The sequence below is a fragment of the Phasianus colchicus genome, chromosome 33, assembly GCF_987193195.1.
Source record: "Phasianus colchicus chromosome 33, bPhaCol1.hap1.1, whole genome shotgun sequence".
NCBI classification, from domain to species: Eukaryota; Metazoa; Chordata; class Aves; order Galliformes; family Phasianidae; genus Phasianus; species Phasianus colchicus.
The window spans coordinates 3,239,090-3,260,311 of NC_143468.1; the positions used below are offsets into that span (position 1 = coordinate 3,239,090).

Genomic DNA, 21,222 nt, shown 5'->3' on the forward strand with positions numbered 1-21,222 from the left:
CAGGGCCAGGCGGGAGCCCTTTGTGCTGCACGATGGGGTGGGGGCTGGGGGGGAAGGCTGACCTGCCCCCCCCGCTGAAGGCAGCTGCCACTGGTCCCCTCCCTGTGCTCCACCGCGCAGCCCCACACAAGGGCACGCCGGGTGGGTGCAGACCCCCCCAAAAAAGAGGCCCCGCACTGCTGGAGGCAGCTGGATGCAGCACAGGGCACTGCACTGCTGCAATAATTCCCCCCCAAGGAGTACAGCAGGATGGGGGGGAGGGCAGAGGCCCCTCCCAGATGTACCCCTGGGTGGGGAAGGGCTCCTCTGCACGCAGGGCCCGGGCTGTTTTCACCAACGTTTTATTGGAAACCTTAAATACTTTGGGTCTGGCCCCGCACGGAGCCGGGAGGGGTGAAGGCGGCCCTGCTCACGCGTGTTCCTCAGCCAGCTTCTCTGCCTTGGCCACTGCCTCCTCGATGGGCCCCACCATGTAGAAGGCCTGCTCCGGGAGGTGGTCGTATTCACCTGGGGGGAAGAACACAGCCAGCGGTAGGGGGAGCTGGCGCCAGGCCCAGGGCAGGGCCCCCCAGCTCCCCCTGCCCCCTCCTCACCTGCCAGGATCTGCTTGAAGCCCTTGATGGTCTCCTTCAGGGGCACCAGCTTGCCCATGTGGCCGGTGAAGACCTCAGCCACCTGGAAGGGCTGGGACAAAAAGCGCTGGATCTTGCGGGCCCGGGCCACAGTCAGCTTGTCCTCCTCAGACAGCTCATCCATGCCCAGGATGGCGATGATGTCCTGCAGGGACTTGTAGTCCTGGGGACCAAAGCAGGTGGTGAGCAGCCAGGCTTCCTGCACCCCAAAGGCATCCCCAGCAGTCGCTGCCCCATCCTCCCCTCACCTGAAGGATCTTCTGCACACCCCGGGCCACGTCGTAGTGCTCGGGCCCCACAATATTGGGGTCCATGATTCGGGAGGTGGAATCCAGCGGGTCCACAGCAGGGTAGATGCCCAGCTCGGCGATGGCACGGGACAGCACCGTGGTGGCATCCAAATGGGCGAAGGTGGTGGCAGGGGCAGGGTCTGTCAGGTCATCTGCTGGCACGTAGATGGCCTGCGGGGAGGGTGGGCACCGTGGGACGCAGGTGGGTGCTGTGGGGTCCCCAGCCCAGAGGGCACAGCACTGGCACTACCTGCACTGAGGTGATGGAGCCTTTGCGTGTGGTGGTGATCCGCTCCTGCATGGTGCCCATGTCAGTGGCCAACGTGGGCTGGTAGCCCACAGCAGAGGGGATTCTGCCCAGCAAGGCTGACACCTAGGAGGGAACAGAGACGGTGAGACAACAAGCAGTGCCCACGTGAAGGGCAGCATTGCTATGGGGACGGGCCTGACAAAGGGTGGTTGATGCTGGGGCAGCTGGCTGCCCTGCAGTCAGCACCAACCTCTGAGCCAGCCTGGGTGAAGCGGAAAATGTTGTCGATGAAGAGCAGCACGTCCTGGCCTTCCTGGTCCCTAAAGTACTCTGCCACTGTCAACCCAGTCAGAGCCACCCTGGCACGGGCACCCGGGGGTTCATTCATCTGTCCATAGACCAGAGCGACCTGGCACAAGAGCAGACCCAACATCAGCACAGCTGCTGTGCCAGCAGGCCCCCAGCCCAGCCTAGCCCAGGCCTCACGCAGCACCTTGGAGGTGGCATCTTTCAGGTTGATGACCCCGGACTCAATCATCTCATGGTACAAATCGTTGCCCTCGCGGGTTCGCTCCCCCACACCGGCGAACACCGAATAACCGCCGTGAGCTTTGGCCACGTTGTTGATCAGTTCCATGATCAGCACTGTCTTGCCGACGCCAGCGCCTCCAAACAAACCTGGGGGAAAGGGTGACCCACTCAACCCAGAGCCAATCCCACCACCCTGGGGTCTCCCTTCATCCCTTTCCTCCTCAGACAATAAACGTTGCTTCAGCAAGCTCAGTAGAACGAAAGTCAAAAGGTTACTCATCAGCGAAGGAAGCTGCTGTGTGGGGATGGGCTCTGAGCCTCGTGGTGGGCACAGTGCCTCTGCTCCTCCATCCCCTGGGGGCTACGTACCGATCTTGCCACCCTTGGCATAGGGGGCCAGCAGGTCCACCACCTTGATGCCTGTCACCAGGATCTCCTGCTCGACGCTCATCTCCACAAACTCAGGGGCTTCGGCGTGGATAGCAGCAAACCTGCAGCACAAGAGGGAAGAAACTGAGCGACCAACGCAGATCCCCTCGATCCGTTATGGGCAGCAATCGCTGCCAGGCCCCGAGCCCCTGCCTCCAAACCCCACACAGCACCACGGCTCGGCCTGCAGCATCGCTCACTGTTTCGTTGTGATGGGGCCCCTCTCGTCGATGGGTTCCCCGATGACATTCATGATCCTTCCCAAGGTCTCGGGGCCGACGGGGATGCGGATGGGAGCGCCGGAGTCCAGCACCTTCTGTCCCCTCACCAGCCCTTCCGTGCCGTCCATGGCGATGGTGCGCACCGTGTTCTCCCCTGCCGAGGGCAGAGTTACCGCAGTGCCCTCGGGCTGACCCTGGGGACAGCTGCACACCTCCTCCCACCCCTGCCAAGAGGATGCTTTGCTGCGAGAGGCACTGAAGGACAAAACAGCGCAGGGAAAACGCAGCCTCAAGTGGAGGCCCTGCGGGCTGCAGCCCCCCGGCAAAGCGCGGCCCCCCAGCAGCCACCTTCCTCCCCTTCCTCCTCCTCCTCAGATTTTCGCGTGTGGCTTCAGCGAGCTCAGAAGAACGAAAGTCACCGAAATCCATCATCACCGGAAGAGGACCCCCCAGCCCCAGCCCCGCTCACCCAAATGCTGGGCCACCTCCAGCACCAGTCGCGTCTCCCGGCCCTGCACCTCCAGGGCGTTCAGGATGGGCGGCAGCCCCTCGTCGAACTGCACGTCCACCACGGCGCCGATCACGGCCACGATGCGCCCGGTGGCGGAGCCGGCCTTGGCGGCGGGGGCCGCCTGAGCCGCGTGGTCCCGGCCTAAAGGAGAGAGCGAGTCGAGGCGGGCGCTGAGGGCCGCTCCGCCTTAACGGGGCCCGGGAACGGCGCTCGCCGCGACGCCCCCCGCCCGCGTAGGCCCCAAGGTGACCCCGCGGCCGCTCCGCACTCACGCGCACCGACGGCGGCGGCCGGGCCGGCCCCGCGGCTGAGGAGCAGCGGCAGGAAGCCATGGGCCGGCCCGGCAGCGCGGCGCAGCGCCGGGCGGGCGGCGGTGGCGGCAGCGGCAGAGCGGCGAACCGCGAGCCCCAACATGGCGGCGCCGACTGAGCCCCGCGCTCCGCCCGCCCGACACGGCCCACAGGGGGCGGGCCCTCCGCGCGCGCTGCCGCCCACCGCTCGCGCCCATTGGGTAGAAGCCGACCCGCGCCTCCCGCTCTCGCGCTCCGATTGGCTGGACGCGTCCCGGCTCTCGTCGCGCCTCCTCACGATTGGGCCGCGCGCGCGACTGTCTAGAAACGCCCCGCAGCGATTGGGCGCTGCGGTGAGCGGATCGGCCGGAAGGGGCGGGTGCAAGACGCCGGAAGCGGCAGCGCACGCGCTCTGCGTGTGTCCTTGGGCCGGGCGCGGTGACCGCCGCCTCCCGCCCCGCTCCCGGCGCGCGGACATTTCCCGCCCCGCCGCCATTTCGGCCCGCGGTAACGGAACGGCCGCAGCCCGGCCCCTCCGAGCGGCTCCCGGAGCCACGGCCGCGCAGTCAGACGGAGCAGAGGCAGGGTGGAGTCTTCAACAGTTTATTAGAAAGAATGTAGACATTAAAAAAATTCCCACCGCTCTGAACAGAAATTGAGGTTTGTCAGCCTGGCCGGGTAACCAACAGAGGAGCCCATCGGGGACAACGGTGTTGTCACTCGCTTCCATACCAGCAGTGCAAATACATTTGGTCTCACGAACAGATCCACAAGCAACGACGCGGCCCCACGGATCCATGGGGCAGGGGGTGGATTTTGGGCCTCACCCCTCACAGCGCGGGCACCGGGACACACAAAACTAACCATTAAAATAGCAAACAGAGAGGATTTTGTTTCCTTTTTAATAAAAACATTAGTGGAACACACCTGAAGACACCACAGAGGTATTGCGCAGCGCTTGTTCAAATTTTGGTGAGCCAAATCCAAGAAGTTTTTTTTGTTCCGGGCACAAAAGTCAGATTTAACCGTGGGCCACAGAGGGGAAAAAGCCAATTGAGCACAGGACGTAAAGCCTGCTCTGCTGTCAGGTCTGCTACGAGGCAAGGAGGCTCTGTAAACTTTATTGCGACTGTTCTGGATCGATTGCCCATACCTCAATTGGTTTTGGAAGTCTGGAATTCATGCATAACATCATTTATTGCCTCTCGTGGCTTAAGACTGCCCCGCACAATGGTACACACCTACCATCAGTGAAGCCATTTAAAATGGACTGAAAAAAATGGGTTAAAGGATGCAATGTCTCCCCTTAGGGCTATCAACTCAGGAATTCTTATCTCAATTATGAAATGTGATGAAGTTCTTTCCCCAAACCCTGAAGACGACAGTTTTCCTTACTCCAGATCTGGCATTTCTAGATAGGAAAGAAGAAAAAAAAAGTATTAGTGTTTATAATAACACTAGCCATAACAAAAACAAAGCCACCAACTGCCAACGTGAGCAAGAAGATACAGCCCATAGCCAGGAAGGCACAGAGCAGTTCAGGGTCTCTGGGCTCAGTGCTGCTGGCACTGAAGTGCAGAGGTGGCTCTTTACGAGCAAGATCTGTGCGCAGCCACTGCTGGCAGGGCAGGAGCTCAACTGTGGCAGCACTGAAGGCACTGATGTTCGTGTCAGTGACTGCTGCTCTCACAGCCAAAGCTTCAGCAGGGCTACAGCAGCCCAGGAAGGTCACACAAGTATTTCATGCTGGTGTGGGAAGGCTTTCCACGTTACATTTTATGCTGCTGAAGAGAGGCGCTGACATCAGCTGGCAGCCTGGATTTAGTGTGACCCATAGGGCAGCACAGCTAGCCCTGCACAGCTCCCTCCAGCCCCAGCACACACAGACTGCTGCACAGGGGCAGAAAAATGCCGACTTACTTTCATCATCACTGTCTGGTGAGTCCTGGAAAGAAGAAAAGGCATTAAGTGGAGCAGATGATGCTTGAGGGCACTTTCAGAAGCTCAGAGTAGCAAGCTTGCTGTCAGAGCATATTCCAAGGAAGTACAGGTTCTTCAGGACAGGATTTAGTTAAGTTTTACCAGTAGTTGTCGACAGACCAGCAATAACCAATTACTGCAGGAAGGTGTACAACACCAGAGCTACCTGGGACACTGCAAGCACTGATGCAACTGTCCCCAGCACAACCAAAGGGGAAAACAGCTGCTACTGCTCAACTACATCATTTAACAAACAAGGTCTGACATCGTTTATACTTAGAACTATGCTGAAGAGGGGAAACCGAGCTCGACTTCAGCAAGTAGCACTGAGCATGCAGCATGCTTAGCCAGAGCTACACATCTACTGCAAAGTACTTACATCATCTGCCCCATCTACTTCTGGTAAGTCTACATCGTCATCTCCACCCATGTTGTTCATCATCTGTTTTAGAAAGATAAAAGCCACAGAGTGAAGCCACATAAACAAGACTAAAACCCTATAAACTAGCTTAAAATTGTGATAACCAACAGCCACCAGCTGTTCTGACAAGCCTTGCTGCTGCTACGCAGAAATTACAAGGTGACCGACACCAGTGGGACAAGCATTCATTTCACATTTGATAACGAGCACGAGCTGCAGTGCCAGAAGCCCACAGCATGAGTTCAAGCAACCACAGTCCGCTCCAGAGCTGTTATTTCCTGCCCTGAGCTCTCCTGCTTGTCAGCACTGCACCAAGGACCTTTCTCACTGGGTTAGACACCCAGAGAGCAGGAGGAAGGCAGAGGAAGAGAACTCTCTAAAGCTGTCTGTCACTGCTTGCGCACACACCCAGCCAAGCAGAACCCAAACCTCCAGGAATTCATCTTCCTATACCTCAGAAAAGCGATCAAAATTGGACATGTCTTCATCTGAATCATCTTCCCAGTCTTTCCAGTTGTTGAAATCCACGCTGAGCCAGTTGAGCTGTGTATTAACACACACAAAAAAATTAAAGACAAGCTGTTAGTACACAGGAAGAAAGCTACCAGAACTGCCACCCCAACCAGCAGCCAAGTAAGCAACCTGCCAAACGCTGCATCGTTCAAATGTGACCCCCACCCACCCAAAAAATAGAGGGGCCATCAAGGACTGCTGCTACAGCCACCAAGGGGATGAAACCCACCTTTGCCCTCTCTTTTGTTAACCTTGGCCATGCCTGACCAGATTCTCCTTTTCGTAAACAACACAAGATAGATCTGTCTGTTCTTTTATGCTTTGATTCCTGGGGGGGGGAAAAAAGAAAAAAAGTAAATATTGGTTAGTTTAGTAATCAGTAACACCACCACAAACTTGTAGTATTCATTGTTTTAAGCTGTTAAGTTATTCTTTGTCCTGAAAAGCACTGTCTGTTCTTAAAGCTACTGCCAGTATTGTGAGAAAGTTGGTCCTTAGAGTGCAAGAGCACTCAGACACGTGAAATCACAGTGTGGTATTTGTCAGAACAGCTCCCATTACAAGCAGATCTGTATCAATCCAGACATCAGTGCTTTGCTTTTAATTAGAACAATAAAAACTGTGAGGGAATGCAGCAGGTGAAGTGGCATTGAGTGCCTGGGAATGCCTGAGCAGAACTCCCTCCTGCCCCACACGTGAGGAGGGCTAACAGAAAGCAGCACTGGGATGGAAGCAGCAGGGTGCAACTTGCTCCAGGAAAGGCAGGCAGCGTGCATGAGAAAGAGCTGAGCATTCTGCATACAGTGTTAAGAAGCTGGTAGGAGAAGAGCTGCAGAGGATACTTACATTTGGATCAATATTATTAAAAAGGTCGATTTCGTTTAAATGTTTAAAGTTATCACTTCCTCCAAGACAACTGGTGAGAGAAGAAAAAAAAAAGAATGTTCAGCAGGAAATGTCTTATGGTATAAATACAGGTTGGTAACAGAACTCGCTCCTTTAAGAGAAAACATCACCTAATCAGTGCTGGTACAGCTGTGGGCATCCTTGTGCTAAGGTTGTCCAGCACTTACCTGAACGTAAGTTTGGATTTTTCAAAATTTACATTAACATCTTTACTGTCTTCCACACAGAACTCGATGAAGACGTAGTCCCTCCGGTCGTACCACTTGGCAGAAGCAGGCTGCCTGTAGAGAGACCATTTAAAGACACGCAGGTTAGGATTGCTGCTCGCCTTCAGCTTCCCTCATGTTTCTCCTGAGGCACAGATAGAGCAGTCTGAGTTAGAGTGCATTTGAAAACCTTCAGCTTGTTCTTAGCTACAAGCTTACAATTAACAATCTTTAAAAGTGCATTTAAAGCTGGTGAAGAGACATAAAGGCTGAAGAGAAAATGGGCTAAGAACTTCAAGTCAAACCCAGCTGGAGTCAGTACCACCAAACCAGCACTGTTCTGACCCACGTTTAATTTCCTACACCTGGAGACTTGAATTCCAAGCTGGCACCCCTTGAGACAGAGGGCAACTTCTGCCCTTCTGACGGGCAGAAAAAGCTGCTGGGTTCCTGAGCTTCCACACTGCTCAACCTCCAGGTGAGCAGCAGTATTTGAGTGCATCCTGCCCAGACCAGGGGGGTAACAGCAGCCCTGCTGACAGCTCCCACCACATGCAGCCCTCCCCACAGCACAACATCCGCATTCCAGTGCTGAGCACAGGGACACCCAGCAGGAGCTGCTGTTGCTATGGCACAGTGAGCATGGACGCTTCGCTCCCAGGCTGCGTTCCAGAGATGTGTGAGCAACACTGGAATTTCAGTGTTTTGGGCCTGAAGTTTCCTGTTCTGAACTCAACGGTCACTTCCTTTGGTATTTACAGCACAGCTCCAGGCAGTGAAAGCACATCAGGACACACAGAACACAGTGCTGCTCTCTGTAGCATCTTCACACTGTGAGGTGCTCGGACTCAGCACTGTACTCTAAAGCATTACAGCACAAGAACCCAAGCAAAGACGGATTAAGTTTCCAGAATGTTCCATCAGGGTGACCGCTGCTAAGCTTTCAGAGCAGATCTCAACTCCCAGCCCGTTCAGCTGCTGGCACTGAGCTCACCTGCACTGCGACCTGCGGGGTGCAGCCACTGCTGTGAGCCCAAAGCAGCCCCACAGCCATAATGGACACTGCTTTAAGTTCCAACCCCACTATTCTTTCTGACTGCAGAGTTGGGATCACAGCTGCTGCGATTCAGCTGCCAAAGGTGAGTGAGCAAAACAAACACCAGGAAAAGGGCTGTCGGTGAGAAAAGCAGGCAGCCCCTCAGTCACTGCACAGCGAGACCAAAGTGGATCCACTCCATGGGCGATTCCTGCACTGCTTCAAGGTAATCCACCCAGTTTCATGTCCCCAGCTGCTGGGTGCAGCACTCTGCCTGCAGCTTTGAGAGCAGCAAACGCTGTGAGTGCCTACAGCAAGTCTGCCCTGCAGAGCCCCGTGCAGCAGCCACCGCTCACACTGCCAAGGGACAGAGATCCCACCACCCAGTGCAGCACTGTTATCACAACAGCAGCCTCAGTGTCCCTGCTAAGCACGGCGCTGGGGCTCTTGTGAATAGCAAGAAGACTTTGCACATGTCTGCAGTGTCAATGGAGATATCCCCGACCTTCCCTGGGAGCTGCACGCGTTTCCCAGTCGTGCTGCCCCAGCCCAGCCCTGATGTTGGTATCTTTATCAAGATGCAGTGTTCTGAGGCACCAACAGCACTGCTCTCAGAGCCTCCAAAACCTCAACGAACTGCACTACGGCTTACTAGAACAAATTCATGTTTCTAACAGCAAACTTCTGCTACCTCCCCAGATGCTGAAATACACTCACTGTACCACATTAAAACTGTGCCAAAGTCTTACAGGAACTACTCACTGATTTTTTTCCCCCCTCTCAGAACAGAGGCCTTCCCCAGGCTGCTGGATGCAGCACTTCAGGCTGGACTCAGCATTTGAATAGGGCAGCTATGCAGGAATCACCACCAGAAGCCAGGATCTCCTGCTGTGCTGCTGCCCACACCATGACTGCTCTGAGCAGACCCTGGGTGAGCAGTGCAGGTGGTTCCTCCACACCCACACAGACCCAGAACCCATTTCCTCACAGCACTGAGAAGGATGTCAGGATCGTTAAGCAAAGCCCTGCGCTTCCTCCTCACTCAGCTGAGCTCATAGCATGAGAGCAGAATAAATTAATTGAACATTACCTCAGCCTTATGCCAACATTGTCAACTCGAGTGTGTGCTTTGGTGATGGATCATTCTCCTGTCCTAACCACATTCAGACTGCTCCAGAACAGAGCAAATAAACGTTATGTCCCACCCAACAACAAACTGCCAGGCACAAAGCAGTGCCCAGTGCAGCAATGGAGCCCTCCCCAAATTCCTGGTGAGCTCTCACCACCACCCATAGATTTTGGTGACCTCCTGAACCACTACTCTACACCTGTGTTGAACCCTCCTCTAGTCATGGAATCCTAGAATGGCCTGGGTTGAGAAGGACCACAGTGCTCACCCAGCTCCAACCCCCTGCTGTGTGCAGGTCACCAACCAGCAGCCCAGGCTGCCCAGAGCCACATCCAGCCTGGCCTTGGATGCCTGCAGGGATGGGGCATCCACAGCCTCCTTGGGCAACCTGTTCCAGTGCCTCACCACCCTCTGTGTGAAAAACTTCCTCCTAATATCCACCCGGAACCTCCCCTGTCTCAGTTTAAGACCATTCCCCCTTGCACTATCGCTACCCAACGTGGATGGCAATGATCACTGCAGCACTGTGCTGGATTGAGAAGCCCCCTCACCCCTCGGTGGGTGCAGGCGAGGGGGATCCTCACGCCCTGTGCCCCCACGTTGAAGTCAGGTCACACCGGGTGCTGCTTGTGGCCATCCAGGATGTTCCCAAGGCTGCCCACGTGCTTTCTCTTACCCGTTCTGCACACTGGGAAGGCACATTCCTGTCCTGGAGAACACTTTGATGGTTACAGACATCATCTGCTGGACAAAGATTCTCACCCCCAGACAGAATCACAAGAAAACCTCCCAGCTCCACATCCAGCATTACGAGTTCTGTTCTGCATAACTACTTTTGCTTTCATCTCCCAGCACCACGTGGGCCCTGAGCGCAGCCCCGGGCGCAGTGCAGCAGCGCCGAGGTTTCGGGATGATGCACTCCTCAAAGGTTACAGAGCACCGCGCTGCTTTTCGCCTTTTCAGTCACATCCAGCAGCTCCAGAGCTCAGAGCGGGGCCACGCAGGCGAACAGGGGCAAACCACGCTGCTCCCACCGGACGTATCACCGCTTATTCGCCCCAAGCGCGGAGTTTGGGACAAATAAAACCCGTCGGAACGGCGCCGCCGTTCGCACCGACTTCAACCACCGCGCTTCCATCGGAGCCGAGCCCCCAGCGGCCCAACCCCGGCGGGCTCAGCGCTCAACCCGGCCCGGCGCCCCCCCGCCCCGTCCACCCCCTCCAGGCCCCACCCCGGGCCGCAGCGGCGGACGGCCCCGCCCCGGTGCCCATTCATTGCGCGGCGGAGCGGCCCGGGCGGAGCGGAGCGGCTCTCGGGGCCCCGCGCGGCGCCGTGCCGGGACAGGCCGCGGACCGGGACCCGGCGCGCCGCTGAGCGCGGAGCTCCCGGCCTGGCGCGGCGCGGCCCCGCGAAGGTCAGCGCCGCTCGCACCGAGGCCCGGCCCGGCCGCGGCGCGCACCGGAGCGCGGCGACCCCCCCGACCCCCGCAGGGCCTCACATGGCGAGTGGCGGCGGCGGCGACTCCGGCTGGCGCTGCTCGGGGCGGGGGAGGGGCGGCCCGTCCGGCTCCGGGGCGCTCCGGTCCGGTGTGGCGGTGACGCGGCTCGGTGGGCCGAGGGCTCCGGGCGCTCCGAGGGCTCCGGGCTCGGCGCGGCCTCAGCTCCCACAATGCTCCGCGCAGCGGCGGCGCCCAGCGTTGGTGACGCAGCAAAATACCGCCGCGCCGATTCGGCCGCCTTCGCTGCGCATGCGCGTGTCCCGCGTGTCGCCTCCCGCGCGCGGGCCCCGCCCCCTCCCCGCCTCCCCCCTCGCGCGCGCCCGCTCCCTCCTCCCTTCTAGCAGCTTCTCGGCGCGCATGCGCACTGCGCGCGCCCTCGCGGGGGGCGGAGCCGGCGGTTGCCATGGAGACGGGGGGGGCGGGGGGAGCGCGTCCGAGAGAAGCTGCGCCTTCACTCAGTGCGGCTCTATCAATTAACTTTTATTAACTGATAGAAACAGTACAAATTTTAAATTTAGGTTCCTTTAACTCTTCTCTGAAATACCAAAAAAAAAAAAATAGGCTCCTCCTCTGGACGGCTACATCGTCAACTCCTGCGGAGAGAAAGAGGCGTCAGCAGCCCCCCAATGGACCCCAAGCACAGCACGGGGGATGTGGGTGCAGACCCCCCCCAGCACACAGCAGCTCACCATTATAGCGTTTACGATATCGTTGCTGTTGTTCTTCAGGGCACGGACTGCCTTTGCTCGGGACACGTTGGCCTGGGACATGACCAGCTCGATGTCTTTCACCTCCACACCGGTTTCGTCAACCTGGGGACACAGAGCCCGGGTCTGGCTGCAGCCGAGCACGGTTTGCTCTGAGCAGCCCCCGCTGTGCAGCCCTACAGAGGCACCCTGCTGCCACTGAGGCGGAGGTGGATGGAGGAGAACTCTGTGCCTGCACACAAATCCTGCTTGGCTGCCCATCAGACACAACCGCAGGCACGAGGTGGATGGAGAAGCCCTGCGGGGCCATCAGGGGAAGGCTCACCTCTTCTTCCTCGCTCTCCTCCTGCACGGTGGGGGTCTGTGTGTTTTCTTGGATGTTTGACACAGCTTCTCCTTGCACTTTGAACTTTTCGGCAGCTGCCAGCTGGGCCTGCTGGGACAAGTCTTCAATCTGGAGGAGGGAAGGAGCAGAAGTGAGGCCAGGTCTGTGCAGTCTGATGGCAGCGCACGGGCTCATATGAGTGAGGCTGAACTCAGCAGCGCCCGCACACAGCAGCCCCACAGGGATGCAAGACATTGGTGTGGGCTGTGGGCCCGCCTGTACCACCCCAGGGCACAAACAGGGGTGCAGGCAGCAAGGACAAACCTCCAGCACCCCTCACAGCCCTGCAGCCTGCCCCTGCTGCTGTTAACACGGAGGAGTGTGGCTGCCTGGCATGGCAGTCAGCTCACCTTTGCTTCTCCAAAGACTATATAGGTGTCTGATGCTGGGCTCTTGTACACGTCTGGTTTTGTGATGACAAAGAGGATGTTCTTAGATTTGCGGATGGTGACTCTGGTTACTCCTGTGACCTGGCGGAGGCCGAGTTTAGACATTGCCTGAAAAACAAAGAGAAAGAAAAGCGGGGGGATGAAGAGGTACTGAGACAGCTCAGCCCGTGAGACGTGTCCCCTCATCAGTCATTCCCAGGCTTTCAGACTGACACAGCGTAGAGTCCGGGAGAAAACTCTTAACTCCCAGGACAGGCAAAGATCCACGTCATGGATCCACGTGATCTGGAACCACTCCAGACACAAGGATTTTGCCTGTGAACAAGGACATTCCCTTGCCTAGGGGTTTAATGAAGGCAAATAGTCATACAAATCTCTTGCAGCTCCCACAGACCCTGCTGTTGCTGCAGTGCTGGGCTGGGAGGTGAGGAGCTGCTGCCCCAAATGGCTTCCCAAAGCAAACACCAAGCACTTGAGGATAATATGCCAGACCCAAAGCCAAAGCTTGTCCAGATGCACATTTGCCCATCTGCCATCCCCTTACCTTCCGTGCTTTCTTTTCACTTCGGCTCTGTTTTGCTTTGCTAACAGGTTCTTCATCTATTTCAGCTGCTGCTGCAAGCTGCAAGAAGAGCAAACAGGAGAGTGCTGTGACAACCATGCAGAGCTGATGGGGCACAGGGCATCTCTGACCCCGCAGGGCACAGGGGGTGGCTGGCTCACACCCCTCCCTACCTGTGCCTGCTGTGTCGTGGCCTGTGTGGAGTCGTGCTCTTCGAGCTCTGGTACAGACTCATCGCTGTCAGACTCTGTTCCGGACCCTGCAGAAATGAACATGTCATAATTCTCAGCTCAGCACCTTGCCAGAAGCTGCAGGTAGCTTCAAAGGACACAATAAGATCATGGAACCCTAATGCCTAAGTATCAACTGTTGCTGGGGATTTCAGGTGCTGACATAGTTAAAAAATTCCAAGTGAAATGCATTTCCATTAAATATGCTTGAGTAACACCTGGTGGGAAGAGCTCTCCTTGCAGCCACGAGCAGGGACAGCAGCGGGCCAGTCAGTGCCACCAGCTCAGTGCCTCCTCCTGGCTCTCACCATGGTGGAAGATTCCCAGAAGCAGCCAGAGAAGCCACACCAGGGGCTTGTGACAGGCCAGGCAGTGCCCTGTGGGGCTGCCAGAGCTCTGCATGTGCCCAAAGGCTCGCTCCAATGCCAAGGCTATAGACCAGAGCAATGGCCCAGGTAGGGCCAAGGCTGTGAGTCAGCAGCAATGCTTTCAGAGCTCCTCAAACCTGTTCAGCAGCTGGTGCTACAGGAGCTGAGACACAGCACGGAATCAAGACCCAGTGTACCAGGTCCCTGAGGCTGCTGCACCTCTCTGTGACTTGATGACAGAATGATCTGTACTTAGCTTAAAAGCTCTCATCAAAAAACAGCATCCTGGACGCTCAGGTTGGCCTCTCCACCAGCTCCTGCTCTGCTGCTGCAGTGCATGGTACCTTCCAGAACACTGCACAGCTTTGCCTGCCGTGCAGGAGTGCACAAAGCAGAGCTGTGTGTCTCCAGCCCACAGAGCAGGCTGCACGCAATGCTCTCATGCAGCTGTAACCCAAGTTCACGCCTGTTTCCTTCTCTGGAAAGGGTCTCTGTACGCACCACACACACAGGAGCCCCAACAAAGGTCCCCACAGGTTGCTGGGAGATGCCAACAGCCCAGGATGGACCTGGCACCAGCACAGCCCCCAGCTCCGCACTTCTGGGGATGGACAGTGGGAAACCCACAGCCAACAGTGAACACACACAGCTGGGCACAGCACGGAGCAGCTCTTCCCAAAGTTCCAGCGTGAAGCCAGCTCAGGCAGCAGTCCCAGCACTCACACAGGTCACACCATGCTCCGTGCCCGAGGACACACTGTTAGTGACAGCAGCCTGCAGGCACCGTGCCGAGCCCTGGAGAGGTGATGGCACAGTGTCAGTCCTCCCCCACCCCCCACCCCGCTCTCAGCACGGCACACCACAGCTGACGGACACACCGAGCGACACGGGGTCACTCGGGGCCCCGTGGTGGGTTAGTATCTGGTGGGCAGCCAGTGACACTCCATGCACACGGCAAACCGTGCTGACCAGCAGTACCCTTGTCATTCTTCACGATGGGCTGCTTAGGAGCAGGGGCCTCAGCAGGGGCCACGGCTGCTCGGGGAGAGAGGTCCACCAGGATGGGCTGCAGCGGCGGCTCCGCAGCGGGCACCTCGGGGGGGATCAGGGGGGGCAGGTCATCATCGTCATCAACAGCAGCACTGGCAGGAACGGGGGCTTTCACAGGAGGCTTGGTTGGGGATGGACGTGGGGCCTGCTTGCTGCCTTTATTGGTGGGGGGCTGCTTCTTGGCAGGGGCAGCATTTGGCACAGAAGAGGCAGGAGGAGTGGCCTCTGTTTTCTGGGGTGTGGGGGTAGCACGATCAGCTGCTGGCTTCGGGAGGGCACCAGGAGCCCCTGGGGCTGAGGCAGCAGCACCTGGAGCCGGAGGCAGCGTGCCAGGGGCTGCCGGGCTGGCAGGAGCTGCCTTGGCTGCAGACGGGGCAGAGGAAGCAGCAGGGGCTGCTGTGGCAGCAGTGGGGCTCTTGGAAGATGCTTTGGCTGCAGCTGAAGATGCTGGAGCTGCAGGGGCAGAAGAAGCAGATGGGGCAGCAGTGGGGCTCTTGGGAGGTGCTTTGGCTGCAGCAGGGGCAGAGGAAGCAGCAGGGGCTGCTGTGGCAGCAGTGGGGCTCTTGGAAGATGCTTTGGCTGCAGCTGAAGATGCTGGAGCTGCAGTGCCAGAGGCAGCAGATGGGACAACAGTGGGGCTCTTGGGAGATGCTTCGGCTGCAGCTGAAGATGCTGGAGCTGCAGGGGCAGAAGGAGCAGATGGGGCAGCAGTGGAGCTCTTGGGAGGTGCTTTGGCTGCAGCAGGGGCAGGGGGATTAGACTGGGCAGCAGTGGGGCTCTTGGGAGGTGCTTTGGCTGCAGCTGAAGATGCTGAAGCTGCAGGGGCAGAAGGAGCAGATGGGGCAGCAGTGGGGCTTTTGGGGGGCTTTTTGGCTGCAGGGGGGGCCGCTGGAGCTGGTGGAGCTGTAGCAGGAGCAGAGGGAGCAGACTGGGCAGCAGCAGGGCTCTTGGAGGGCTTTTTGGCTGCAGGGGGGGCCGCTGGAGCTGGTGGAGCTGTAGCAGGAGCAGAGGGAGCAGACTGGGCAGCAGCAGGGCTCTTGGAGGGCTTTTTGGCTGCAGGGGGGGCCGCTGGAGCTGGTGGAGCTGTAGCAGGAGCAGAGGGAGCAGACTGGGCAGCAGCAGGGCTCTTGGGGGGCTTTTTGGCTGCAGGGGGGGCCGCTGGAGTTGGTGCAGCAGAAGCAGAGGGGGTAGCAGCAGAGCTCTTTGGGGGCTTTTTGGCTGCAGTGGGGGCAGCTGGAGCTGCAGGATTTGGTGGAGCTGCTGCAGCAGGAGAGGATGTGGCAGCAGCAGAGCTCTTTGGGGACTTCTTGCCTGCAGGAGGTGCAGCTGGAGCTGTCAGCACAGGTGTGACAGGTGGAGAGCTGGCAGGGACAGAGGGGGCAGCAGCTGGGCTCCCAGGAGATGCTTTGGCTGCAGAGGGGGCAGCTGAAGGAGCTGCAGGAGCTGATGCAGCAGTAACAGGGCTCTGGAAAGCCACTTTGCTGGCAGCAGGGGCAGCTGCAGCTTGGGGAGCTGCAGGAACTGAAGCAGCAGGGATGGAGGGGGCAGCAACAGGACTCTGGGGAGCTGCTTTGGTGGCAGCAGGAGCAGCTGAAGGAGCTGCAGAGGCAGTAACAGGGCTATGGGGAGCTGCTTTGGTGGCAGCAGGGACAGCTGCAGGAGCTGGAGTGGCAGCAACAGGGCTCTGGGGAGCTGCTTTGGTGGCAGCAGGGGCAGCTGCAGGAGCTGGAGTGGCAGCAACAGGGCTCTGGGGAGCTGCTTTGGTGGCAGCAGGGGCAGCTGCAGGAGCTGGAGTGGCAGCAACAGGGCTCTGGGGAGCTGCTTTGGTGGCAGCAGGGGCAGCTGCAGGAGCTGGAGTGGCAGCAACAGGGCTCTGGGGAGCTGCTTTGGTGGCAGCAGGGGCAACTGCAGCTTGGGAAGCTATAGGAACCACAGCAGCAGGAACAGAGGGGCTACTGACAGCGCTCTGGGGAGCTGCTTTAGTGGCAGCGGGGGCAGCTGGATTTGTGGAATCTGCAGGAACCACAGCAGCAGGAGCAGAGGGGGCAGCAACAGGGCTCTTGGGAGCCACTTTGTTGGCAGCAGGGGCAGCTGGAGCTGGGTCAGCTGCAGGAACCACAGCAGCAGGAACAGAGGAGCTACTGACAGGGCTCTGGGGTGCTGCTTTGGTGGCAGCAGGGGCAGCTGGAGGAACCACAGGAGCTGGTGCAGCAGGGGCAGAGGGAGTCAGTGGAGCAGGTACTGGGCTCTGGGGTGCTCCTTTCGCTGCAGGAGGGGTGGCTGGATCTGCTATCGCTGATGTGACAGGCAGGGGGCTGGCAGGAGCAGCATTCACAGCAGCTGGCCGTGAGACAGGGATCGCTGGAGCTGCTTTAACTGGAGCTGCTGCTGCTGCTGGTGGCCCTGAGGGGGACAAGGCAGCTGCCGGGGATGGGCTGAGCAGGACAGGGGCTGTCACAGGAATTGGGCTCCCAGTGGGTGGCCTGGCCACAGAATGGGGAACTGCAGGGGTGCCAGGGGCTGCCAGGGCAGGGCCCACAGGACAGGTCAGGGTCCCAGGAGGAGCAGCTGGAGCCAGCGGACAGATGGGAGTACCAGACACAGGGCCCCGCAGGGGAGCAGCAGTGCTGCAGGGGACTGTGCCACCTGGCACCAGAGGGGCCAACGCCATGGGGGCAGACAGGAAGATGGGTGGGGAGATGGTGGCTGCCAGGGCTGGGCTCAGCGGGGCAGCTGGAGGGGGCAGAGGTGCAGCAGGGTGCACTGGCATCGCAGGGGGGCTCTGGGGAAGAGCTGTGGCACCTGCAGGGGCTGCTCCTGGGGGAGGTGCCAGGGGCAGAGCAGCTGGGGCTGCCCCGGGGCTCTTGGGAGGTGCAGGGTGAGGGGCTGATGCTGTGGCTCCAGTGGGGCTGGGAGGAGTAGAGACTTTCACAGGAGGCATAAGAGCAGCTGGGAGACAGCCAGGACTCGCTGGAGTTGGGGGGGCTGCTGGGGGGGCTGCCTGTCCCGCAGCAGGAAGAGTAGCCAGAACTGGAGACGCTGGGACTGGGAGTCCTGGAGACACTGGGCTGACTGGGACAGCAGCAGGCCCTGGAGAACCTTGGGCAGCAAAACCAGTTGGGGATGGTGGAGCTGGAGAAGGGGAAGAAGTAACTGGGAGGGGCAGAGCTGGGGCAGAGGGCTGGGGAGGGGCAGAAAAGACAGGAATTGCTGCAGCTGGAACCACAGCAGGGGAGAGAGGGGCTGGGGGCACAGCTGGGGCAGAGCTGGGTGGCTCCGTGGGAACAGCCTGGGCAGCTGGGCCCAGGGCTGGAGTCAGGGGCAGGGAATGAGCAGCAGGAAGAACAGCTGAAGGAAAGAAACAAAGTGAACCCATGAGGAAAAAGGAGAAAACAAGGGCAGCACAGGAAGAAACACACACACACCCACAACAGCATGTCGTCTGTCTTCTGGCTCTGGGCTCCCCACATCTCGAGCCCCCAGGATGGGGGCTATGGGAAGAAGCCCAGTGCACAGTGCCCCGAGGGCTCTCAGGGAACCCACCCTGGGCTCCAGCACACTCCCCAGCACTGGGAAGCGGTCCCTGGCTCAGGGATGACACAGACTGAGCAGGAGAGCAGCAGCCAGCTAGCCTCCCCCACCAACCTCCCCAGGAGCAGCAGGTGGAAGTCTGCCTGGCTCATCTGAGCACAGGACATGGCCAGGTCCCAGAGTTCTCCCTCTGCACACCAATAGGGTTAATGCAACTGCAAACATCCAGAACAGCACACTGTGGTTAATGTGACACACGGGGTGTTACTGAGGAGCTCTGAGTACCTGGCGCTGCGGCAGGAGAAGTGGCAGCAGGGGCTGCAGGAGGGAGGGCAGCTGGAACTGAACGGTGAGAAGGACAGATTGTTACCACACGTCCCATTCCATGCAGCAGGCCCACAAAGCCCTCCAGTTGGGCCATTCCCAACGCGTGACACAGAACCAAAGGAGCCCCGGGCAGGGGAGAGGCAGTGTGAGAGCCCATGGCAGCAGCACTGATCAGACCAGCACAACCAGTGCCACCAGTCAGGAGAGCAGAACCGGCTCTGTGGACAGCACACCTCTGCACACCCACTGTGACAGGGAGACAGGACGGGGCATGTGGCCAGGCCTCCTGCCAAGGGCTGAGTGTCCCAGCCCAGGTCAGAGAGCTGCAGCCATGTGACGGGAGCAGATTTCCTCCTTTTTCCCTTCTGGGTGCTGACTCTTGCCTGCTGACCTGCAGGAAGGAGTCACTTCACATGGACCACCCACAGGAGGGCTCTATCTTTCCCAAATTGAGACTAGAGCCGGTCAGGTACTCCACACCTCACCTCTCCATTGTCCAGAGCAGCAACACACACAGGAAAGATTTACAGCAGCTTCATCTTCAGGTGGGTTCACTTTTTCTTCCCCAAGAACCACGGCTCAGAAGATGTTTCTAACACCCTGCTGACCCCATGCTATTCCAAAATGCAAGGCAGGAAAGGAGCCTGCAGCTGCTCTGCTGGATGCTTCAGCCACTGGCCAGGACAGCCAGCATTAACCAGGACACTTCAGTTCTGGGGGAAGCCATAAACACTTCAAAAAGGAGCAGTGCGTCCTGCCAAGAGCAAGCTGGCCTCTTGCCCCATACTGAACAAGCAGAAAGAACAACTCTGCTCTCTTAAGAAAAATTCTGTTCAGCCCTCTCCGTTCCTTCACCCACATACACCAGAGAGCACAGTGTGAGGCCGTCCTGTAATCAGCCCCACAGATAACCCCTCCTTCTCCAGCAGCCACTTCCACAAACAAATGTGGAGTGGGGGACTCTTGCAAACAATGTGTAATTTGTTAAGGGATGTTTACAATAAATAGACTGCAAAGACCAGGCCACATGCATGCTAAAGACTGGAGCCCTGCCCTGCACAGAGACCTCTGTGCTGAGCATCATAAACTTCCCACACACCAGCTAACCTCCGAAGCATGAGATGAAAGCCAGAGGAAGCCATTGAAGATTCCCACCCTGCACCAGAGCCCTCCAAAGCCTGGCTTCCTGCCTGGCCTGGCCCCAGGGGGGCTGGCTCAGCACAGACAGGATGACCACGACAGTCCTTGTGCACACCCTTCCACCTCCACAACAACCAAGAGGGGTCCACCAGCCCTGCTCTGCCTCACCACCCCACGCCACCCCCCAGGGCAGGGGACAGCACTGTCACAGCACTGGCAGCTGAACCTGGGATCAACTTCTTCCAACTTCCACGACTCTATGAGAGATCTGAGAGGAGCACAGCACTGACAGAAGGTGACCCAGTGAAGCACAGTGCCCCAGGAGAGGCCCCATGGACACAAGCCCCTGGCAGGCAACCGAGCTGCAGGAATCCCAGCTATGCCTGACAGGGAATAGAGCAGCTGCCCCAGACACAGCCACACAGCTGTCACACAGCAGCCATCACTTCAACCAGCTCTAAGAGCCAGGAGGCCACTGCCTGGCAATGAATACACCCTGCTAGCAGCTTCTGACTGTTCAGGCTGCCCCAGCTTCTCCTGCAGTCCCACCTCTCCCACACCCTTGGCACATCAACTATTTGCCCATCACGCACTGCACGCTCTTCCCACGTGCGTTTTCATGCCACAGTGTAGATGATGCAACATCTCCCTCACCATGCAGAGACAAAAAACACAACTTCGGTGACAAAAGCTTCCTCTGAAAGTAACCCCTGCCTTTAAAGATGTTACACCAGGCACACGGGCGCAAAGCACACGTAGATTTTTACCCGGGCACAGCGAGCAGCACAGCGATACAAGGGCAGACGGCAGGTGCCCATGTTGCAACCCAGGGCCACCAACACTGCTGGGCCCAGCTGGCCAAGGGTTGGGCTGGGACCGAGTGAACCCCAGGACAGCACGGAGCCCGCAGTGCTGCCCTCAGCCGCCCCACTGCTGCTTCCCCCTGCCATGGGCTCACGGCCCAGCGGTTCCCTCAGCACCGGTCCGGGCCCCCGGCTCACCTGTCTCGGCTTGTGGCTGCGGCAGCTCCTGCTCTGTGGCCGGGACGGTTTCTGTAGCTTCGCCAGGCATTTCTGCGTGAATAAGGGGAAAAAACACCACACCGGACTCGCGGCCGCCCCGAGAAATCCCCGAAGGGCCGCCTTCAGCCGCCGGCAACGGGTCTCACCCAATGCCACCGCACACCGGACGCTCGGAGATCAACTGGTACCGAGGGCCGCCCGGCTGCTGCCCGCAACGGTAACCACAGCGCGGAGCCGGCACGGAGCAGACGGGAGCGGATCCCACGCCGCCCCATGGCTCGGGACGGCAGCGGCCTACGCGGCTCTCCCGCCTCTCCCCGGCCCGGCCGCGGCCTCAGCCGCCTCCCCCCGCCGCGCGGAGCCGTCCCCGCGGGCCGCCCCGGCGTTGCCCTCTCGGAGCCGCCCTGGCCCCACCGACGGCCCCGACCGCTCCGCCGCCGCCCTCCCGCGTTCCCTCCCGGCCCGGCCGCGCTCCCGGCCCCACGCGGTCGCGGATGGAGGCGGATGGCGGCGGCGACACTCACTGTACGGGAAGCGGAGCCCAAGATGGCGGCGGAAAGAGACCAAGCGGCAGAAGGCGCGACTTCCGGAAAGAGAATCACTTCCGGGGGAGAGGCGGTACGCACTTCCGTCCGCCCGCTCCGCCGGCTGCGCTCGGGCGTTCCGGG

At 59.0% G+C, this 21,222-nt stretch overlaps 3 protein-coding genes and 2 non-coding genes across 5 annotated transcripts; all 5 read right to left on the reverse strand.

Annotated features, from left to right (window-relative positions):
- Positions 1–325: 325 nt before the first annotated feature.
- Positions 326–3,293, reverse strand: ATP5F1B (ATP synthase F1 subunit beta). The gene is made up of 10 exons (XM_031610031.2): positions 3,137–3,293; positions 2,823–3,005; positions 2,333–2,507; positions 2,073–2,194; positions 1,666–1,850; positions 1,423–1,581; positions 1,173–1,295; positions 881–1,093; positions 594–795; positions 326–507 (listed from the first exon to the last, which is right to left on the reverse strand). The coding sequence occupies exons 1-10, from the start codon at positions 3,276–3,278 to the stop codon at positions 410–412; spliced, it is 1,602 nt and encodes a 533-aa protein (XP_031465891.2). The 5' UTR covers positions 3,279–3,293; the 3' UTR covers positions 326–409.
- On the reverse strand, positions 1,920–1,992 carry LOC116239843 (small nucleolar RNA SNORD59). The gene has a single exon (XR_004169168.1). It is a non-coding gene; the product is annotated as a small nucleolar RNA SNORD59 (small nucleolar RNA).
- Positions 2,720–2,794, reverse strand: LOC116239844 (small nucleolar RNA SNORD59). Its single transcript, XR_004169169.1, has one exon. It is a non-coding gene; the product is annotated as a small nucleolar RNA SNORD59 (small nucleolar RNA).
- Positions 3,294–3,741: 448 nt separating the features above from the next.
- Positions 3,742–11,177, reverse strand: PTGES3 (prostaglandin E synthase 3; the record flags this gene model as incomplete). Its single annotated transcript, XM_031610041.2, is given in 10 exon segments — positions 3,742–4,565; positions 5,075–5,099; positions 5,514–5,576; positions 6,009–6,098; positions 6,298–6,396; positions 6,915–6,984; positions 7,142–7,255; positions 10,844–10,878; positions 10,880–11,005; positions 11,007–11,177. Coding segments are annotated over 10 exon segments (813 nt in total), but the record flags the coding sequence as incomplete, so codon positions are not given.
- A 128-nt stretch (positions 11,178–11,305) lies between these two features.
- Positions 11,306–21,188, reverse strand: NACA (nascent polypeptide associated complex subunit alpha). The gene is made up of 10 exons (XM_090128344.1): positions 21,079–21,188; positions 20,534–20,605; positions 18,351–18,407; positions 14,463–17,882; positions 13,060–13,145; positions 12,869–12,946; positions 12,286–12,432; positions 11,876–12,004; positions 11,533–11,655; positions 11,306–11,436 (listed from the first exon to the last, which is right to left on the reverse strand). The coding sequence occupies exons 2-10, from the start codon at positions 20,601–20,603 to the stop codon at positions 11,422–11,424; spliced, it is 4,125 nt and encodes a 1,374-aa protein (XP_089984470.1). The 5' UTR covers positions 20,604–20,605; positions 21,079–21,188; the 3' UTR covers positions 11,306–11,421.
- Between the last annotated feature and the right edge of the window lie 34 nt (positions 21,189–21,222).

Coding starts and splice junctions, on each gene's coding strand:
- ATP5F1B (XM_031610031.2), bottom strand. CDS start 3,278: ATGTTGGGGCTCGCGGTTCGCCGCTCTGCCGCTGCCGCCACCGCCGCC. Junction 3,006..3,136: donor GGCCGCCGCCGTCGGTGCGC/GTGAGTGCGGAG, acceptor TCTCTCCTTTAG/GCCGGGACCACGCGGCTCAG. Junction 1,094..1,172: donor GCTCCATCACCTCAGTGCAG/GTAGTGCCAGTG, acceptor CCCTCCCCGCAG/GCCATCTACGTGCCAGCAGA.
- NACA (XM_090128344.1), bottom strand. CDS start 20,603: ATGCCTGGCGAAGCTACAGAAACCGTCCCGGCCACAGAGCAGGAGCTG. Junction 13,146..14,462: donor CATCGTGAAGAATGACAAGG/GTACTGCTGGTC, acceptor TCATTTCTGCAG/GGTCCGGAACAGAGTCTGAC. Junction 12,005..12,285: donor TAGTCTTTGGAGAAGCAAAG/GTGAGCTGACTG, acceptor TCCCTCCTCCAG/ATTGAAGACTTGTCCCAGCA.